General features: G+C 50.1%; 3 protein-coding genes and 1 non-coding gene across 4 annotated transcripts; all 4 read right to left on the reverse strand.

Annotated features, from left to right (window-relative positions):
- Positions 1 to 2,025: 2,025 nt before the first annotated feature.
- Positions 2,026 to 4,582, reverse strand: LOC120680571 (WAS/WASL-interacting protein family member 3-like). The gene is made up of 2 exons (XM_039962077.1): positions 3,399 to 4,582; positions 2,026 to 2,624 (listed from the first exon to the last, which is right to left on the reverse strand). Exons 1-2 carry the CDS (start codon positions 4,234 to 4,236, stop codon positions 2,281 to 2,283), a joined length of 1,182 nt encoding a protein of 393 aa, XP_039818011.1. The 5' UTR covers positions 4,237 to 4,582; the 3' UTR covers positions 2,026 to 2,280.
- A 2,219-nt stretch (positions 4,583 to 6,801) lies between these two features.
- Positions 6,802 to 6,874, reverse strand: TRNAA-CGC. The gene has a single exon. It is a non-coding gene; the product is annotated as a tRNA-Ala (tRNA).
- Positions 6,875 to 7,303: 429 nt separating this feature from the next.
- LOC120680767 (probable adenylate kinase 6, chloroplastic) lies at positions 7,304 to 10,025 on the reverse strand. Its single transcript, XM_039962292.1, has 4 exons — positions 9,628 to 10,025; positions 8,863 to 9,003; positions 8,133 to 8,405; positions 7,304 to 7,719 (listed from the first exon to the last, which is right to left on the reverse strand). The coding sequence occupies exons 1-4, from the start codon at positions 9,934 to 9,936 to the stop codon at positions 7,576 to 7,578; spliced, it is 867 nt and encodes a 288-aa protein (XP_039818226.1). The 5' UTR covers positions 9,937 to 10,025; the 3' UTR covers positions 7,304 to 7,575.
- Positions 10,026 to 10,881: 856 nt separating this feature from the next.
- Positions 10,882 to 14,360, reverse strand: LOC120680766 (polyamine oxidase 4-like). The gene is made up of 10 exons (XM_039962291.1): positions 13,841 to 14,360; positions 13,509 to 13,624; positions 13,283 to 13,371; positions 13,068 to 13,181; positions 12,893 to 12,980; positions 12,715 to 12,800; positions 12,503 to 12,605; positions 12,260 to 12,357; positions 11,607 to 12,036; positions 10,882 to 11,499 (listed from the first exon to the last, which is right to left on the reverse strand). The coding sequence occupies exons 1-10, from the start codon at positions 13,866 to 13,868 to the stop codon at positions 11,188 to 11,190; spliced, it is 1,464 nt and encodes a 487-aa protein (XP_039818225.1). The 5' UTR covers positions 13,869 to 14,360; the 3' UTR covers positions 10,882 to 11,187.
- Positions 14,361 to 15,247: the final 887 nt, after the last annotated feature.

The raw sequence follows: 15,247 nt of genomic DNA on the forward strand, positions 1-15,247 counted from the left end.
ACCTCATTAGCTACAGTACTGCTACAGTACTAATCAGCTCAAGACATTTTAGCTGAAGCTAATGTTCAGTCCTCACTATATTTTTCTCGTTTGCGAAAACTATTCCTCACTACTCATATTGTAGCAATCAGATTGCTTTAGCATGGTTGACTGCTCGTGTTATTTTTTTTTGAAAGACTATTTGTGTTATTCCTCCTAAGTGCTAAGGTCGAAAGCCAGATGCTTCCAATTCTCATATTATGAACGCTTACTGCTGCACTAATTTCTATTTAGTTTTTAGGAAACTACGTCCAGTTGATGTAAACAAAAAATAAACTAGCTCGTTATGAACATTCCACGTTCGAAAAGAAGCTCGAAACGTTCAGCTAAGCTGTTTATTTATTTATTTATTTATTAAAATACCAGCTGCTGAGCTGAGTACTCAGGTGATCAGTGAAATGGGTAACCGCTCCAGTCCAATCCCATCCAGCGGCGCGCGGCCAACTGCCCAGCAGGACGTCCTCCCTTCTGCCGAGCGACGTGTAGCCTTGCAGTAGGAAAAGACCAGGCTGCCCCTACAGCCGTGCGGTGCAGACTGAGCGCAGAGAGAGAGAGAGACTGACTCAGAGAGAGAGCGGACTGGGAGATGATGGGCGGAAGCCGACAACGCAGCGGTCCACCCGTCTCCAAGCTCCCTCTCCGGCCTCGCACCCCCGTCTCTCTCTCTCTCCAGTAGGAGTAGTCCGTAGACCGCGCCTGGACCGACGACGTTTGCCCGTAGCTCCTCCCTCTACGTACCCCGTCGTCGCCACGGTCCGGCGAGGGCATTTCCGGCACCACGTCGACGCCTCGACGGACGAAGGAAGACGAAGATCAATTTTGCATTTGCATTTGTATTCACCGCGTTCGGCAGGCTGGAGCTGGAGGCTGGAGCTGGAGTGGTGTGAGAAGGAATTACTGTAGATCTGGAGCCCTACCCACCAGCCGAACACGGTGATTGCACGCACGCGTGTACTGGGCGGGCTGCAGCGATTACGCGACCAAAGGCTGGGGGGCACGGTAGCTGCTAGCGTACGTACGTGAGGGGCAGGGCGGTCTCCGAATGCATGCACAGCAAGCTGGTCAAGAACCAGAGACAAATCTCTACTAGCTAGCTAGGTAGACTACTAGCTAGAGATAGAGCTATATATGAGCTTGGCGCCTCGGCCGGGGCACGGTCGTCCACAGCTGCCGTACGTGCCCTTAGCTTCATGTGATGATCGTCTGCTGACACTGCTGGTCGGGGCTTGATTGTGCCCGGCAGAACACGGCCAGTCGCCGGCCATTGCTGCCGCCCGGTCGCCGGCTCGAAGAACGACGGCGACTCTACGCACGTACCGACGACCGAGGCATTTGAGGCCGTGACTTTGGTACGGCACAACGTACAGTTGGCGTACGTAGTGCCTGCACCTGCATGTGTGGCGCGGCCGATATAGCAAAAAACGTGCGTACAGTACAAAAGCTATACGTACAATACAGTAGTTCTGTTTGTGAAAGCTAGCGGTAATATATACCTACAGTGGTCGTTCCATGGATCGATTGCATATGGTGCGCCAGCAGGACGGTGTCAGTACTTGTAGCAATTCTTTACAACGAGCACGAGGGCAGAAGCGCCATTATTCCATGAGAGCTAGTAGCTAGCTAGCTACTAGTACTAGTTCCAAGCTAGCAGTTTGATTCCATTTCATCCTCCAATGCGAGAGCGAGAAAGAAAGCCATGGCAGACGCAGCAGCAGCAGCAGTGGAGTTCCTGCACGCAGCGCAGCGGCGTCGAGCAGCAGGCCACCGGTCAGGGAGGGAGGAGAGGCCCCACGGCGGGCGAGACGGAGGCTGGCTCAGGGCTCGGCCTTGCCCCCCCCCCCCCCCCCGCTAGCATCCCGTCCAGCATCTGCATGCGCCGCTAATGATCGTCGCCCGCGACAAACCCAGAACCCAAGATAGAAGCACCAGCAGCTCATCGATGACATAATACCCACCCACACCATTCCACCACACCAACAGTAGATGGAAGAGGAAGGAGCTCATCAAACCAGCAAGGCACCTAGGTAGGACATGGGCATGTCGCGATGATGCCTGCATGCACGCGACCAATGCAACGAACAACGCTCCAAAAAAAATTTCTAGTCACAGCCTCTCCAACACAATCAATCATCACCTTATTTACATCGATCTCTCGGATTGCACATGCACAAATGCCAATGCGAATGCTAGCTAGGTACGGTGGACGGCACGAGCTAGGCGATCGACGACCGGCGGAGGCGGTCACCGGGAGGCGGAGTCGCCGCTGCGGTGGTCGGAGACGAGCGCGTTGATGGCGGTGGAGAGGCTGTTGACGGCGGAGATGAGGCCCGCGAAGCCCTGGCGCCGAACCTCCGTGCGCTGCTCCTCCAGCCGCAGCCGCCGCTCCTCCAGCTCCAGGACCTCCCGGTGCCGCCGCTCCCGCTTCTCCTCGCACGCCACCAGGGTGCGCGCCAGCACCGTCGCGCTGCGCACCACGCTCGACCCCAGACGGTTCAGACGCCGCCGCTTCGGCTCCGGCTCCACGCCCTCCTCCGACGACCCGTCCTCCTCCTCGCCGGACTCCGACGACCCCGTCAGCCCCTCAGCTAATAATACACACAAACACACACCCAAGTAACAACAGTAGGTTAGCAGAATATATAGTATACATAAAACCTAACAGTAACAGCAGTAAGTCGAGTTCATTTCCTGGTTGATCTTATGATCGAGTGTACTACACGTACTGCAGCTAGCATGTAAATTAACTACAAAGCTAAGTGTCAGAAATGCCCAGATTGACGGTAGTACGACTACACCGGGCGATGCATGCGTGATCGAGGAGAAAGAACAAAAGGTGCGCTTTGCTAGTTCGTTGCATGCTTGCACTGTGGCTCCAAGCTTTCAGGCTTTACAATTGGATCTTGCCGATGCCTTTACAAAGTGATTGCAACAACCTTTGTTTCTTTGCTAAGCCATGGATTTTCATTTTTACTACCTTCACTGCAGGTAAACGTAAACCCACGTAAACTAAACTTTTATTTGAGTGCAAACCCAGTCCAGTCCAGCAGGATTCGCCACCCACTTTGCCATGAGATGAGCTGCACGCAGCTTTATTCTCGCAGCCGGCATTATCACCGCTGCCACCCGCGCGGGAAGAGCCCACAGTAAAAAGTTAAAAAGCGACCCCCCGGTGAGGTAAATAATTACACCAGCGAACTCTCGGCGCCATCTCCCCCCAGTCATAACGGCCTGGTGCTAAGCTTAAATAAAGCTCGTCGCGATCGACGGGCCCACGTGTCAGCCGAACGAACAGTAAATGGACGGGTAGATAGATGTAACAGCAGCTGGTATTAAGTACGGGCGCGGCGTGCCGACCATACCGGAAACCGACGTCGCCGGCGGCGCCACCGCCGTCGGAAGCGGCAGGGGAGGCGGCGGCGGGGCGCGGGGCTGCGCGACGATGGGCTTCGGCGGTGATGGCGGCGCTGGAGGCGGTGGTGGTGGCGGCGGCGGCGGCGGCAGCGCGAGCGGAGGTGGCGCGGCGGCCGCGATCGCCGCGCCCCCGCGGCGCGCGGCGCGGCGGGAGAGCACGTCCGTCAGCGCGTCGAACACCTCGGGCGCCAGGTTGGTGGGGAGGTTGCGGTCCTTGCGCTCGTGCCGCTCCATGGACCAGTAGGACGGGAGGGCGCCCGCACCGCCGCCGCCGCCGCCCGGCGCCGCGGCGGCGGCAGCGGCGGCGTTGCGGGACTCGTAGTCGCGGACCTTCTTGTAGTCGCGCAGGAGGTTGTCCCACTTGTCGTTGCACTGGTTCTGGCTGCGCAGGCAGCCGTGGTTCCAGCAGTAGTTCTCCACCCACTTCCACCGCTGCTCCGACCGCGGCGTCGTGGGCGACCCGTGGCCGTGGGCGGCCCCGACAGCGCCGGCCCGCCGGTCGTCATCCAGGCGCTTGGCCGTGATGAGGATGAGCGTCTCGTGGAGGGTCCAGTTGCCCTTGCGGTAGTCTCGCGGCGCGGACGCCGGGGACGGCGGTGGCGGCGCGGGGGCCCCGGACGCCGGCGAGGGCGGCGTCAGGTGTCCCGCATGGGCATGGGCGTGGGCGTGCGGGTGCGGGTGCGGGCGGAGCAGCGCGAGCGGAGACGCCGCGGCGGACGAGGACGGCGAGGGGTCGGAGGACCCGGACATGGGCGGCGCCGCCTTGGCTACGGTGTTGGCCGACATGAGCCGGCGGCCCGAGCTAGGGCGCTCGCGTCTGGGTTGGCGCGGTGGCGCTGGGCATCGGGTTGCGAGGTGTCAGGTGTGGTTGGGTGCGGACGCGCTGGCGACGGGGGCGAGACCCGCCGTATTTACATGCGACGGCACGGCGTTCGGTTCCGGAGCGGGCGGCGTTAAGTGTGGCGTTTCAGCTCGGTTGAGTGTGTGAGTGTGCTGTGCGAGGCTACGAGTGTGGCAGGGTGCTCCATGCGATGTGAGTGGGGGCTGCCTGCGCCGCTGCGGCCGCGCTGAGCTCCACGCCACAGCTCACCTCCCACGCTCATGTGAGGGAGGAGGAGAGGGTGCCAGAGCCAGAGGCCAGAGCCATCTCCTTTCCCCTCCTCCATCTCCTGCTCATTTCCCGCGGTTTCTTTTCAGTTTTGCTAGTAACTTACGAACTTTGCTTAGGGCCTGCACTACTAGACAAAAGGGCGGGTAATCAAACGTGCAAGCTATAGTTGCTAGCCTAATCATTTGTCAAACTGATAGGTTTGTAAGGGCAGTCCTAATGGTAGAAACTAACACGGTTTTCATAGCAAAAGAAATCATCTATAGAAACCATTTTTCACAGTGGTAGTGTTTTTGAGTAATAATTATTTTCTCTTTCTCTCTCCCAATTCCATCAATGGGGAGCGTTGCATTAACTCCATAAAAATTAGTGGTTTCTCCCCAATGGTAAATTTATGGTTTCTTGTGCATTGGGTCAAAAGTAGACATGGTTTCTCCATGAGGAAACCATTTCTATGATTTGTGCTCTCTTTTCTCATTAACTAGGCTGCCATATCACCATTTTGCTTATTTGACAAACTATTTAATAGAGATAGAAACTACCATTAATACTTCATTGGGAGTGCCCTAAGCTAACTAGTGGATCTGATCACTGATCATCAGTTATCCCTCTTTTTTTTTTGAAGTAAAATCAGTGATCACTTTAGCTAGCTGGGCAGCGGGAGGAGCGGCGGCGAGCATCACCACCGGGTGTCCCGTAGCTGCCGGCGTGTCGTCCTCATTTCCGGGCAGGGCCGGGGGCCCTCCCTCTCCCGAACAGCAGTGACTGGCCGGCCGGCCGGCCGGCCACGCCGTTTCACCTCCACCGAGCGCGAGAAGGGGGCAGAGGGGGTGCCCTATTCCGCGCCTAGGAAAAAGGAGACACTGTTCCCCGAGTGTTTGTGCGTGCTTGTACATATGCGGCGCCACCAACAGTCTCCGCACGAGAGGCGCTGTGGTAAATCCTTTGGACGTGCTCCGATGCATAGCACCGTGTCTCCACTCTCCATGCTGCGTGAACAAAAGAGAAGTTGAAAAAAAAAATTCACAGAGTGCGGTCACCTCACCCCCCCCCCCCCCCAAAATGACCTTTCCATTGAGGATCCTTGACATTGCCGGGGATTTTGCAAGCACACATGAATCCAGGACTCGATCTCAGACGGAAGAAAATGTGCATGGCAATCATGTACTTCACTTGCCAAAGTCCCCAAACAGGCTGCACTGGAGTTATTTTTCTGAACTGGAAGTTGCGCAACGCTTTCAGAAGCAGAAGCACCGAGCACCTCTAGCTAGCTAGTAGGCCGAGGTCCACCACTCCAGGAATTCTACTCGTAGACGCGGCGCTCTGGCCTTTACCATCTCCTTCCGCCGCTCCGCTTGGCCCTTGTTTAGTGCAAAATTCAAAATTCTAAATCTATCACATCGAAAAAGAATTTTACATGCATGAAGTATTAAATTTAGATGAAATAAAAAACGAATTGTATAGTTTGCTTGTAAATTGCGAGACGAATCTAATGAACCTAATTAGGCTATGACTAGACACTAAATTGCTACAGTATACATACTCTAATGATGAATTAATTAGCCTCATTAGATTCGTCTCGTAGTTTACAGATAAGTTCTGTAATTAGTTTTATAATTAATCTATATTCAATACTTCAAATGTGCAAAGATTTCATTTCAAAAAATTTATGGGTGCAACTAAACAAGACCTTGTTTTCCTTTCCTTTTTCCTCTCCACCTCTTTGGTGTGCCGCGGCGCCGGCGGCCAGTACAGAATGAGGCCCGGATGAATGGGATGAATGATCGCTGATCCCCTAGCGCAATCGGCCTAGATGCCTAGTGTCAAATTGGGCAGCACACTAGCGATGCTGGATGGTAGATTGCTTGGGGGGGGGGGGGGGGTGGGGGGGGGGGACAATCACTGCACAGCACATTCTTCACCAAATCCTGGCTTTTTTTGCTAGCTCGTAGCATGCCTTTTGCGGCATAAAGAAACCTGAGCTGAAACGCCAGGCATTTGGGCCGAAAGTGAAGTGAAACTGAACGGATGGATAAGGGGGAGTTACGCCGGGATCGCGGCCCAGCCTGGCCTGCCGTCTTCTGTCCTGGCGCGTTTCTACGTTTCTTTTGTTTTTTTTTTCAGATTCGAGTGTTCAACTACCGCTGAAGTTTCTTTCTTTTTTTTTTCCTTCAGATTCGAGTGTTCAACTACCGCTGAAGTTTTCTTTAAAAGAAAACTGAAAAAAAAAACACAGAATGCGGTGGAGGTGCGGGGAATCGAACCCCGTGCCTCTCGCATGCGAAGCGAGCGCTCTACCACATGAGCTACACCCCCAATGCAGACGAACGGCAAAGTTTATCCTATTTCAAAGCATCCAATTTCTGTAGCTGCTGTTTCCGCCTACTATTGTGCTGAAGATGCATTCGCGTCACGGCGCTAGACAGACGTGCCATATCATCGGAGTTCAGTGCAGAACTTGATCGTTCGGCTAGGCTTGGTATGGGAAAGGGGGAATCAAAATGCGACCTATGAAATCTTTCAAAAAAAAAAGCGCCCTATGACCGGACCGGGGTAGAAAAATTGCGCTTCGTCCACCGTTGAAGACTTAAAAGTTCCAGCAGGCTATTCAGACAAAACAGTTAGCAGCAGTTTGGAACTGGTCCCGTGCAAGTTCGGACAATCGTGTCGAACACACATGGCGCCATGTAGGGGGCCCTTTTGCGTACTGGCAGGACAAGATTTTAACCATAGCGCCATCGCTTCTGGTGTGTAACTCTTTCCACAAACACTTGTGTGATACAAGCTAGTACAAATGAATGTTTCAACGTCAAACAATTATTTCTTGCCTTTTGGGCTTTTACAGACCTTTCGTTGGATGATAACAACCAGCACACTCATCGATCTTGCCCATCGATGATAAATCAGCTATACAATTGAGTGCTACACCATGATAATTTGACCCCAAATGGACTACTACAAGGTAACTACCTTTGACATAGGCTACAAATGCGCAATGTGCATTCCTAAAACAAAAATCATGCTGCGGCAGATCTCTCGTTGTCAGGGCCTTCTATATTCAAGGCTTCCAATAACTTCGGCCAGGATTCGGGTATTCCACCAGGTAGATTGAACTCCAAGAGTTTCCCACGTGCTCTGTAGAATTCCTCCACTGGTTCAGTCTGCAAAGATTAACAGCTCACTTGGTAAGGATATGATGGGGAGGCAGCAAACATGCTACAGTCAAACATTGAAGCATTCAGAGCTTATAGCAATCCAAGTTAGAATTATTTGTGTGATTCTGTGCCGTCTCCTTACTGAATTGTTTCACAAAACATCTAAATGCCAAATCAGCTCCATGGCTGTAAATTCCCCTAATGGGCAACAACAATGTTAGAGCTGAATGCATGTTCCATGACTTACATGTTCTTAGGTATCCATTTTTTAAATAAAAGAAAATAATATGGTTATCAATGACAAACAATCATTTTCCACACCACACCAGCACAAATGGAGCATTCAGATTGCATAAACGGTATAAAATACTGAGCAAGATACAACTCTGAAAAAGCAATCTCAGTCCAGTTGAATATACCAAGTCATGGTACACCCGTAATCGCTCCTTTACCACCTCTTCAGTATCATCTGGTCTAGTAATTAGCTTCGATTCACACTGTGGAGGAGGCAGCAGCGGAGGCATGTACATTCGAGGTCCACCATTCTCACCCTCAATATCAATGGAGGCCACATTGAAGTTTCCTCCACACTGGCTGCACATTCTTCTACCAAGGCATTTTGCAAGCAGGGCTTCCTCTCGGAGCTTGAGATTGATCACCAAATCAATATCTGTGACTCCTTCAAGTATTTCCTAACAAAGCACATGATATAAATAATATCAGCAACTAGCGTTCTACACCAGTGCCTAAGTCTCACTGAACACAAGTTAATGTATGTTGATGTTAAGTTAGAAATCCAAGGCTACATTACAATGCTGAATGCTACTGAGGAGGAAAACTATTTAACTCTAACCAACTTGTGCTAGGTTAATGAAATTTGGCTAGTCAGCTTTGAGACTACTATCAAGTTAGACGGAAATTACAGAACTGAGGATACTACAATGGTGCTAATATACTGAAATACTTTAACTAAGAGCGCCACTATGACCAAGCTACACACTATTGGTCCTGAAAAGCACATAAAACATGCTTCTACCCTGGTTCAGACATGGTAAAATCTCCAAAGAAAATGCTAGTGAAAAATGCTTCGTGATAAGAGGCAAGTATGTGTTTTTGCATACTGACGGTCAGATCAAATAACTAGCTCACCGCTTGTCTTATGGTCCGAGGAAAGCCATCAAGGATGAATCCCAATTCACCCTTTTCTTCTCCCTCTTCCAGGCGTCTTGACAGAAGATTTATGATGATCTCATCAGACACCAGTTTTCCATGATTGACAATCTCAGCAAGCTGGAAAAGAAGCACACAAACAACACAATCAAGAAAATGGAATAAAAGAAAGATGACAAAAGAGGGGAGGCGCCAAAAAAGGTTCTTATGGTTATGGTGTATGTAGAATTGAATTCAACATGTTTATAATGGCCTAAGTATGACTAAGCTTAAGGTCAAACCATTAGCTTCATCTTTACATTTAATTTTTAGTGAAACAACAAACAACTTGTGGAAGCACTTATAGACTTCACAAGCCCATGAGGGGTTATGAAGTATTTCTATGCCGAGATTGTACTATGAGTCAACTAATTTTGTTATTTTCTATAAGCAAAGCAATTCATCATGAAAAAAAAAACAGTCCGCAGCTTCCTGAGCTGTAGTGCCTCCAATTTAACTAGCGTTGCCTATCGACAAGGGAATTATGTAGAGCTAGTTTCTGTGATGGCTAGCTTGTTACCGTTTGCAGAGGATGATAAGAATGGTACAGCAATGGTCAAATACAGCAACTTTGATCTATGCACGCGCCACATGATTGTTTGGAGCTTATTAGTAGCGAGTTAGCGCTTGATGCATCGGATCCATCTACCCAACTAATCTTAGTACCTAGTAACCCCTGCAATCTAATCCATGAGGCTGAATTACCTGCTTGGAGAAGGGGCCAGGGGCCGCGAGCGCGTCACGAACCAGGTCGCCGGTGGCGATGTGCGGGACGTCGAGCAGCTGCGAGAGGCGGCTGGCGTAGGTGCCTTTCCCCACCCCGGGGCACCCCAGGAACACCCACTGCACTCGCCTCCCGTCCTCCCGATCCCGCCCCTTGCGCCCGGTCGCCGCCGCCGGCGCTCGCACCCCAGCCGCAGGCGCCTCCTTCGGCAGGGCCGCCGCCGAAGCGGCCGCCAGGGTCCGCCGGGACGCGGCGGCGCAGACCCGGATCGCGCGAGAGATCCCCGCCATCTCGCCGGCTCGGGGGTACGAAGAGAGATATTTCTCGAGCTTTTCTCTGGTCGGCCTCGTGAGTCGTGACTTCAGGAGAGAGAAGAGGAGGGGGGTGTCAGGTGTGTTAGGTGCAAGGACGCGGGCTTTGAGTCAGTGACGAGTGGGCCATGATGGTGGGCCCCGCAGAATGGAGCGGTAGTGTCACGTGCTGGATTGAAATCGCCGTGGTCGTTTGCGGAAAGGGTTCGACGTGGATTCTTGCAAGATTCTGCCTGGTCGATTGTCAAGCTTAGCTGGGCTCCCGGGATTTCCAGAAGCATCCAAGGACTGTCTCGATCAATTTAAAGAAATTCGAGCTCATTAAAGTTAGGTGCTAAATTTTACATTTTATATTTTTGCTGAGTCCCCATTAGCACTTCTGTTAGGCTAATCCCAATGAAGTGTTTCATATTAATGCTTCCAAGATAGCCACATAAGCAACTAAGAAATGAAATGGTATTTGAAACCAATTCTACAATAATGCATAATTTCATAACACGGTTTCATAGGCTCCAAGTAGCATTTATGACTCAACAAGAGTTGGTATCCGTGTAGACATGGTTTCATCTAGATGAAACTGGTTTCCTCTATCTCTTCTTAAATTTGATGACATGTCATCAAAAAATCCTATATGGCATGCTATTTAATGAGAATAAAACCCCATGAAACTTCCCACTAAGAATGGCCTTAGGGATGTTTGGCACTTTCTTGGATCTAGGGATGTTTGGCACAGCTCCATGAGTAGTAGCTTCACCATGGGACTTAGACGTCTTGAGGTAGAATGTGAGTTATTTTCAGTTTCACAGATCTTTTAGAAGGTTTTATGGTTTTATCTGCTACGCGATTACAAATCACTACGTTTAACATTCGCCAACGCGATGCCTTGTTAACTCTGAACGATTTTTTTATCAGAAACAACTCACGTTACCAGACTTGCTTCAAATTCTTTATATAAGAGTAATAGTCATAATAACATTATTTTATAAGAGTTCAGTGTCCGACAGCTGAAGATCTGCAGTTGATCTCCACTTATTCACAATCAAGACAGTAACACGTTTTGTTAAAAAAAAGGACAGTAACACGTTTACAATACACATATACGACATGATAATAAGATTGTGCAATCCTTGCTCGCGACGACTCGGAGAGTTCATGGCTTCTTTGCCCCAATCTGAGTCAACGAAGTGATCGAGTCGATCAAGGCCAAACGGCCGCGCAGCTGCTCCAAGCTCAGGTCCTGCAAATCTGCAGGGGAGCCACAATTCCGGCCACCTCCTCCCAAGCCGCGACCTGGACGAGGTCCCGGACGCCCTTCTGCGTCAGGAGCCGCTTCCTACATTCTTCGGCGGCGGCGAGGCCCGACGAGTACGCGCCGTGCACGGACCCCGAGTGCTCGGCGCTGGCCGCCTCACCGGCGAAGTACAGGTTCTCCACGGGGGCGGAGAACCTCGCGCACACGTCGGCCGGCTTCCCGACGAGGTCGCACGAATAGGACCCCAAAGAGTTCGGGTCAGAGCCCCAGCGTGACACCAAGTACTGCGTCTGCAATAGCAAATAGATCATCACATGCAAATGCGTCAATCACACGAACAAAAACATTCAGAAACAGCTTACATAAACCGAAACCGGCATGTGCAGCGACAGCTTACAGGTTCAGTAGCATCTGGAAGCATCTTCTTCAGGTGAGAAACGACCAGATCGACAGCTTCCTTGTCCGACAGTTTCTCCACTTCCTGGGCGAACCTTCCAGCAGCCATGTACACGAGGACCGGATTGCCAGTGGCCTTGTGGAGGTTCAGGAAGTATCCACAAGCTTTAGGCGTCGGGCCAACCATTCCTAGCACCTCAACGTTGGGCCAGAAGACTCTGTCGAAGTGCATGGCAATCTTGTTCTCGATGCCAACACCGAGGTCGGCGATGGCGGAGCTCTTCCATGGGGGCAGTTCAGGCTCGAACTTGATTATGTTTGCCTTGAGCACACCGAGCGGCACCGTGATTATGCAAGCGTCAGCAAAATAATTCGTGCCGTCTTCAGTAGTGACCTTAACTCCATTGTATTGCCGGGCAATTTTGGTGACCCTGGAGATAATCATTCAAGTACAGTAAGCAACTTTATTTGTCATTGGATGAAGTAAAAATGGAACTGTGATCATTCCTTTCAGACATACAGAATGAAGATTCAGATGCTTATTCAGTGCAATTATATTTTTGCTAGTGTTCTATTCACCAACCATAATAACCAAGGAAACATGTTTGGCAAGAGTACACTCCCAACAGTTTAAGATACGTGAGGAAAACAAACCTTTGATTAAGCCTGATGTCAAGACCTCGAGCAAGAGCCTCAATAACAGGATAATACCCATTTACCATCAGCCCATGACCACCAGTAAGAACACGCTCCTGCAGATCGAAAATAAAAGGAGTCAGACTTAACTTGCTAGACCTAACCTGCCCTAAGTTTTATCATACAGAGCCTATATTTCTACAGAATACTACAGTCAGCTAAATGGTTGAGTTTCACTTCACTCCAGGGCATCGCACTAACCTGATCCCAGTTTTTGAGAGATATTTCATCTGCATCTGCAGCAAACCATGCCTCGAGCCGGCAGACACACCATTGCAGGACCTGATCATCTAGCCCTTCCAGCCTACAAAAGTGGCAACCATGTCAAGTAAAGTACTAGCCAAAGAGAAGATTTCGTGATTTATATTCAATTTTAACAAGGTATCATGACACAGTGATAGAAGAAAAATTACTTTAGATGGGGGTGCTTCTCAAACACAATAGAAATAGCCTGTAGAAGGGGCATGTCATGTTCCTGCTCATCACGCACTTTCACCGTCTGTAATGCAGCACAGCAGAGAGTCAGCTAAAAATACTCTTAAAAGGAGCACCAAAAGCACTGTAGTACATATGAATGAGTTCACTCTGTACCTCTTCAAGGATTCTTTCAAATGTTTCTCCAACTTTATCAACTGTATCCTTTGGGACCTGATTGCCATCCTTATCAAAGAGAGCATAGCTGCAGAGGAATCAATGAACACAATGAGATGCATGAACATGATCAAGATGACAGTGTAAAATGAAGAGTATATCAGATAATAGGTACCTTTCTAAATCATGATCATACAGAACAGAGTTGTCATTGCTGGTGCGATATAACCTGAGCCCGAGATAGCCGATCAATGGTGCCAGTGAATTCTCACTGCATACACCGTGCAGCCTGAATTTGACAAAGACCAACGAAAAGGTAAGTAAGAGCTTACACTAGGGAAATCTTCAGTGGTCGTGATGAACAATTCAAGTTAAGGCAAGGCAACTAACCATGAGGCTCCCATATCAATTGGGCATCCAAATGAGTAATCAGTATGAACACGTCCACCAATACGATCTCTGGACTCCAGAACAGTCACCTGATCATGCAGAATCGGAGTCGGTAACAAGAACACTCACCAGTCACCACATATGAGCATCGGACTGATGCTACACAGCATATCTACATCACTGACTCACTGTTGATGAAAGTACATCTACATCACTCATCAGTTACCTTAAATGAAGAATTGGAGAGAGCACGAGCAGCTGCCACGCCAGAGATGCCACCGCCGATCACGATGACTGATGGAGGCGATGTGCACCGCCTTTCAATGGTTGGGAGCAAAAGGCCTGAATTTCCAATTTTTTTAAATCAGCGTTCGATTCAAAGAGAATCAGATGGTACAAAATATCTACGAGCTTCTACGACTCTCTGCATACCAACAATATAGTACGGCATTCTGAACACTACATGTCTACATGGTCTGAATAATAAAAATCATGGAGATCGAGAAATATTTAAAATTGAACAAAAAAAAACAGGGTGCTTGAGAAATGTTTTAGTACCTCCAGTTTTGAGGCCATTGGGATCCATAACCACCGCTGCCAATGCCGCAGAGGAAGAAGAGGAGAAAGAGGAACAAGCAACAGAAGGTCCCTCCGTCCCCGTACTCGCAACCGCGAGGGCGAGCGCAGTTTACAAGAGATTACTACTACTATTACTACTACTTAAATTGGAATTACTAATACTACGTATGGGAATCGAGAGGAAGAAGACGAAGACGAGGAGGCCGTCCTGGCGGCGGGCGGCGTCGGAGCAGCGGCGGTGCGCCAAACAGCTCATACCCCTCTCTGGCTCCAAACCGGCAAAATCTCGTGCCCCGCACACGCCGCGGTCGCCCTCTCGATCGATCGGCGGCAGGAGGAGTCGGGGAACCGATCCGATGGAGGGACGAGAGGAGAAGATATTTTTGTTCTCCTCTGGCCGGTGGCTCTGATCTGGATGGCGTGCGTGTGGATTATGGGATGGAGTTTTGCGGCTACGCTTTGCGGACCAGGGTGGCTTTGGTTGGTTTGCAGCTGAGGGCGGGGAAGGTGGGAGGCGGCCTTAAATAGACGAGGGGGGGGGGGGGGGGGGGGGGGGGGTTGTGCGTGGAGGAGAAGTCGGCGACGACACGGCTGGCGCGCTGCTTCTGCGTGCCCGCGTGGGGGTCTCCGGGTCCGCAAGGCGACGGGTATTTCGTTTTCGCCCACGCATTTCAGATTTTTTCCCTTTTCTATAGCCGGCCCGGCGACTTCCTATTTTGCCCCCGGCGAGCTCGTGGCATTTTAATTTTTTACGTAGGACTATTAGCTTTTTTCTTAAGTCTAGCGACTACCTTAATGCACCCAAACATCTCCACGCAGCCTCCTATCCAGCCGTGACGTTTCTTTGGCCAATTTGCTTGGCTGAAAAATTGCTGGGTTGCTAGCGGCCTTGTTTGGATTCCTTCCATGAATCTTAGTGCACGTAAGCTGAGAAAAAAATCTTTCATGCATGAAGTCTAGAATGAAGTCTATTTGCAAAACATTTTAAGAGATGAGTGTAACTTTTCCCGATAAATCTAATTACGGTAATTAATTAATGATTGCATACAGTGATGCTACAGTAATCATCCTCTAATTACGCGGTCAAAGGTCTCATTAGATTTTTCAGGATTTCTAGCGCTTCTGAAATTAGTTTTGTAAACTGACTTAGTTTGACACTATAATTAGTGATCAAATTATTATTTCCCTAGCATTCTAGGAAATCAAAAGGGCCAGCGAACTCAAGAGTGTCCGTCCTGTGGTTCATCCGAGAGACGGCGACACAGAATAGAATAGGAATTAATTGCATGTTGCAGCATCAAACGAGACAGCGGATTGAATATAACGCGTCTGGTTTGGGCCAGTCGATTTGTGGAATTATTCGCGGACACGCAGATATGGGTATTG

This window comes from Panicum virgatum, chromosome 7N, assembly GCF_016808335.1.
Source record: "Panicum virgatum strain AP13 chromosome 7N, P.virgatum_v5, whole genome shotgun sequence".
Classification (NCBI taxonomy): Eukaryota; Viridiplantae; Streptophyta; class Magnoliopsida; order Poales; family Poaceae; genus Panicum; species Panicum virgatum.

What these genes read in the sequence shown, in the direction of transcription:
- LOC120680571 (XM_039962077.1), bottom strand. Translation starts at nt 4,236, where the DNA reads ATGTCGGCCAACACCGTAGCCAAGGCGGCGCCGCCCATGTCCGGGTCC. An exon ending in GCCGGCGACGTCGGTTTCCG is followed by an intron (nt 2,625 to 3,398) that starts GTATGGTCGGCA and finishes GTGTATTATTAG; the next exon opens with CTGAGGGGCTGACGGGGTCG.
- LOC120680767 (XM_039962292.1), bottom strand. Translation starts at nt 9,936, where the DNA reads ATGGCGGGGATCTCTCGCGCGATCCGGGTCTGCGCCGCCGCGTCCCGG. An exon ending in CTGGCCCCTTCTCCAAGCAG is followed by an intron (nt 9,004 to 9,627) that starts GTAATTCAGCCT and finishes CTTCTTTTCCAG; the next exon opens with CTTGCTGAGATTGTCAATCA. An exon ending in CTCGGACCATAAGACAAGCG is followed by an intron (nt 8,406 to 8,862) that starts GTGAGCTAGTTA and finishes GTGCTTTGTTAG; the next exon opens with GAAATACTTGAAGGAGTCAC.
- LOC120680766 (XM_039962291.1), bottom strand. Translation starts at nt 13,868, where the DNA reads ATGGATCCCAATGGCCTCAAAACTGGAG. An exon ending in TATGATCATGATTTAGAAAG is followed by an intron (nt 12,981 to 13,067) that starts GTACCTATTATC and finishes ATTCCTCTGCAG; the next exon opens with CTATGCTCTCTTTGATAAGG. An exon ending in TTGAAAGAATCCTTGAAGAG is followed by an intron (nt 12,801 to 12,892) that starts GTACAGAGTGAA and finishes GCTGCATTACAG; the next exon opens with ACGGTGAAAGTGCGTGATGA.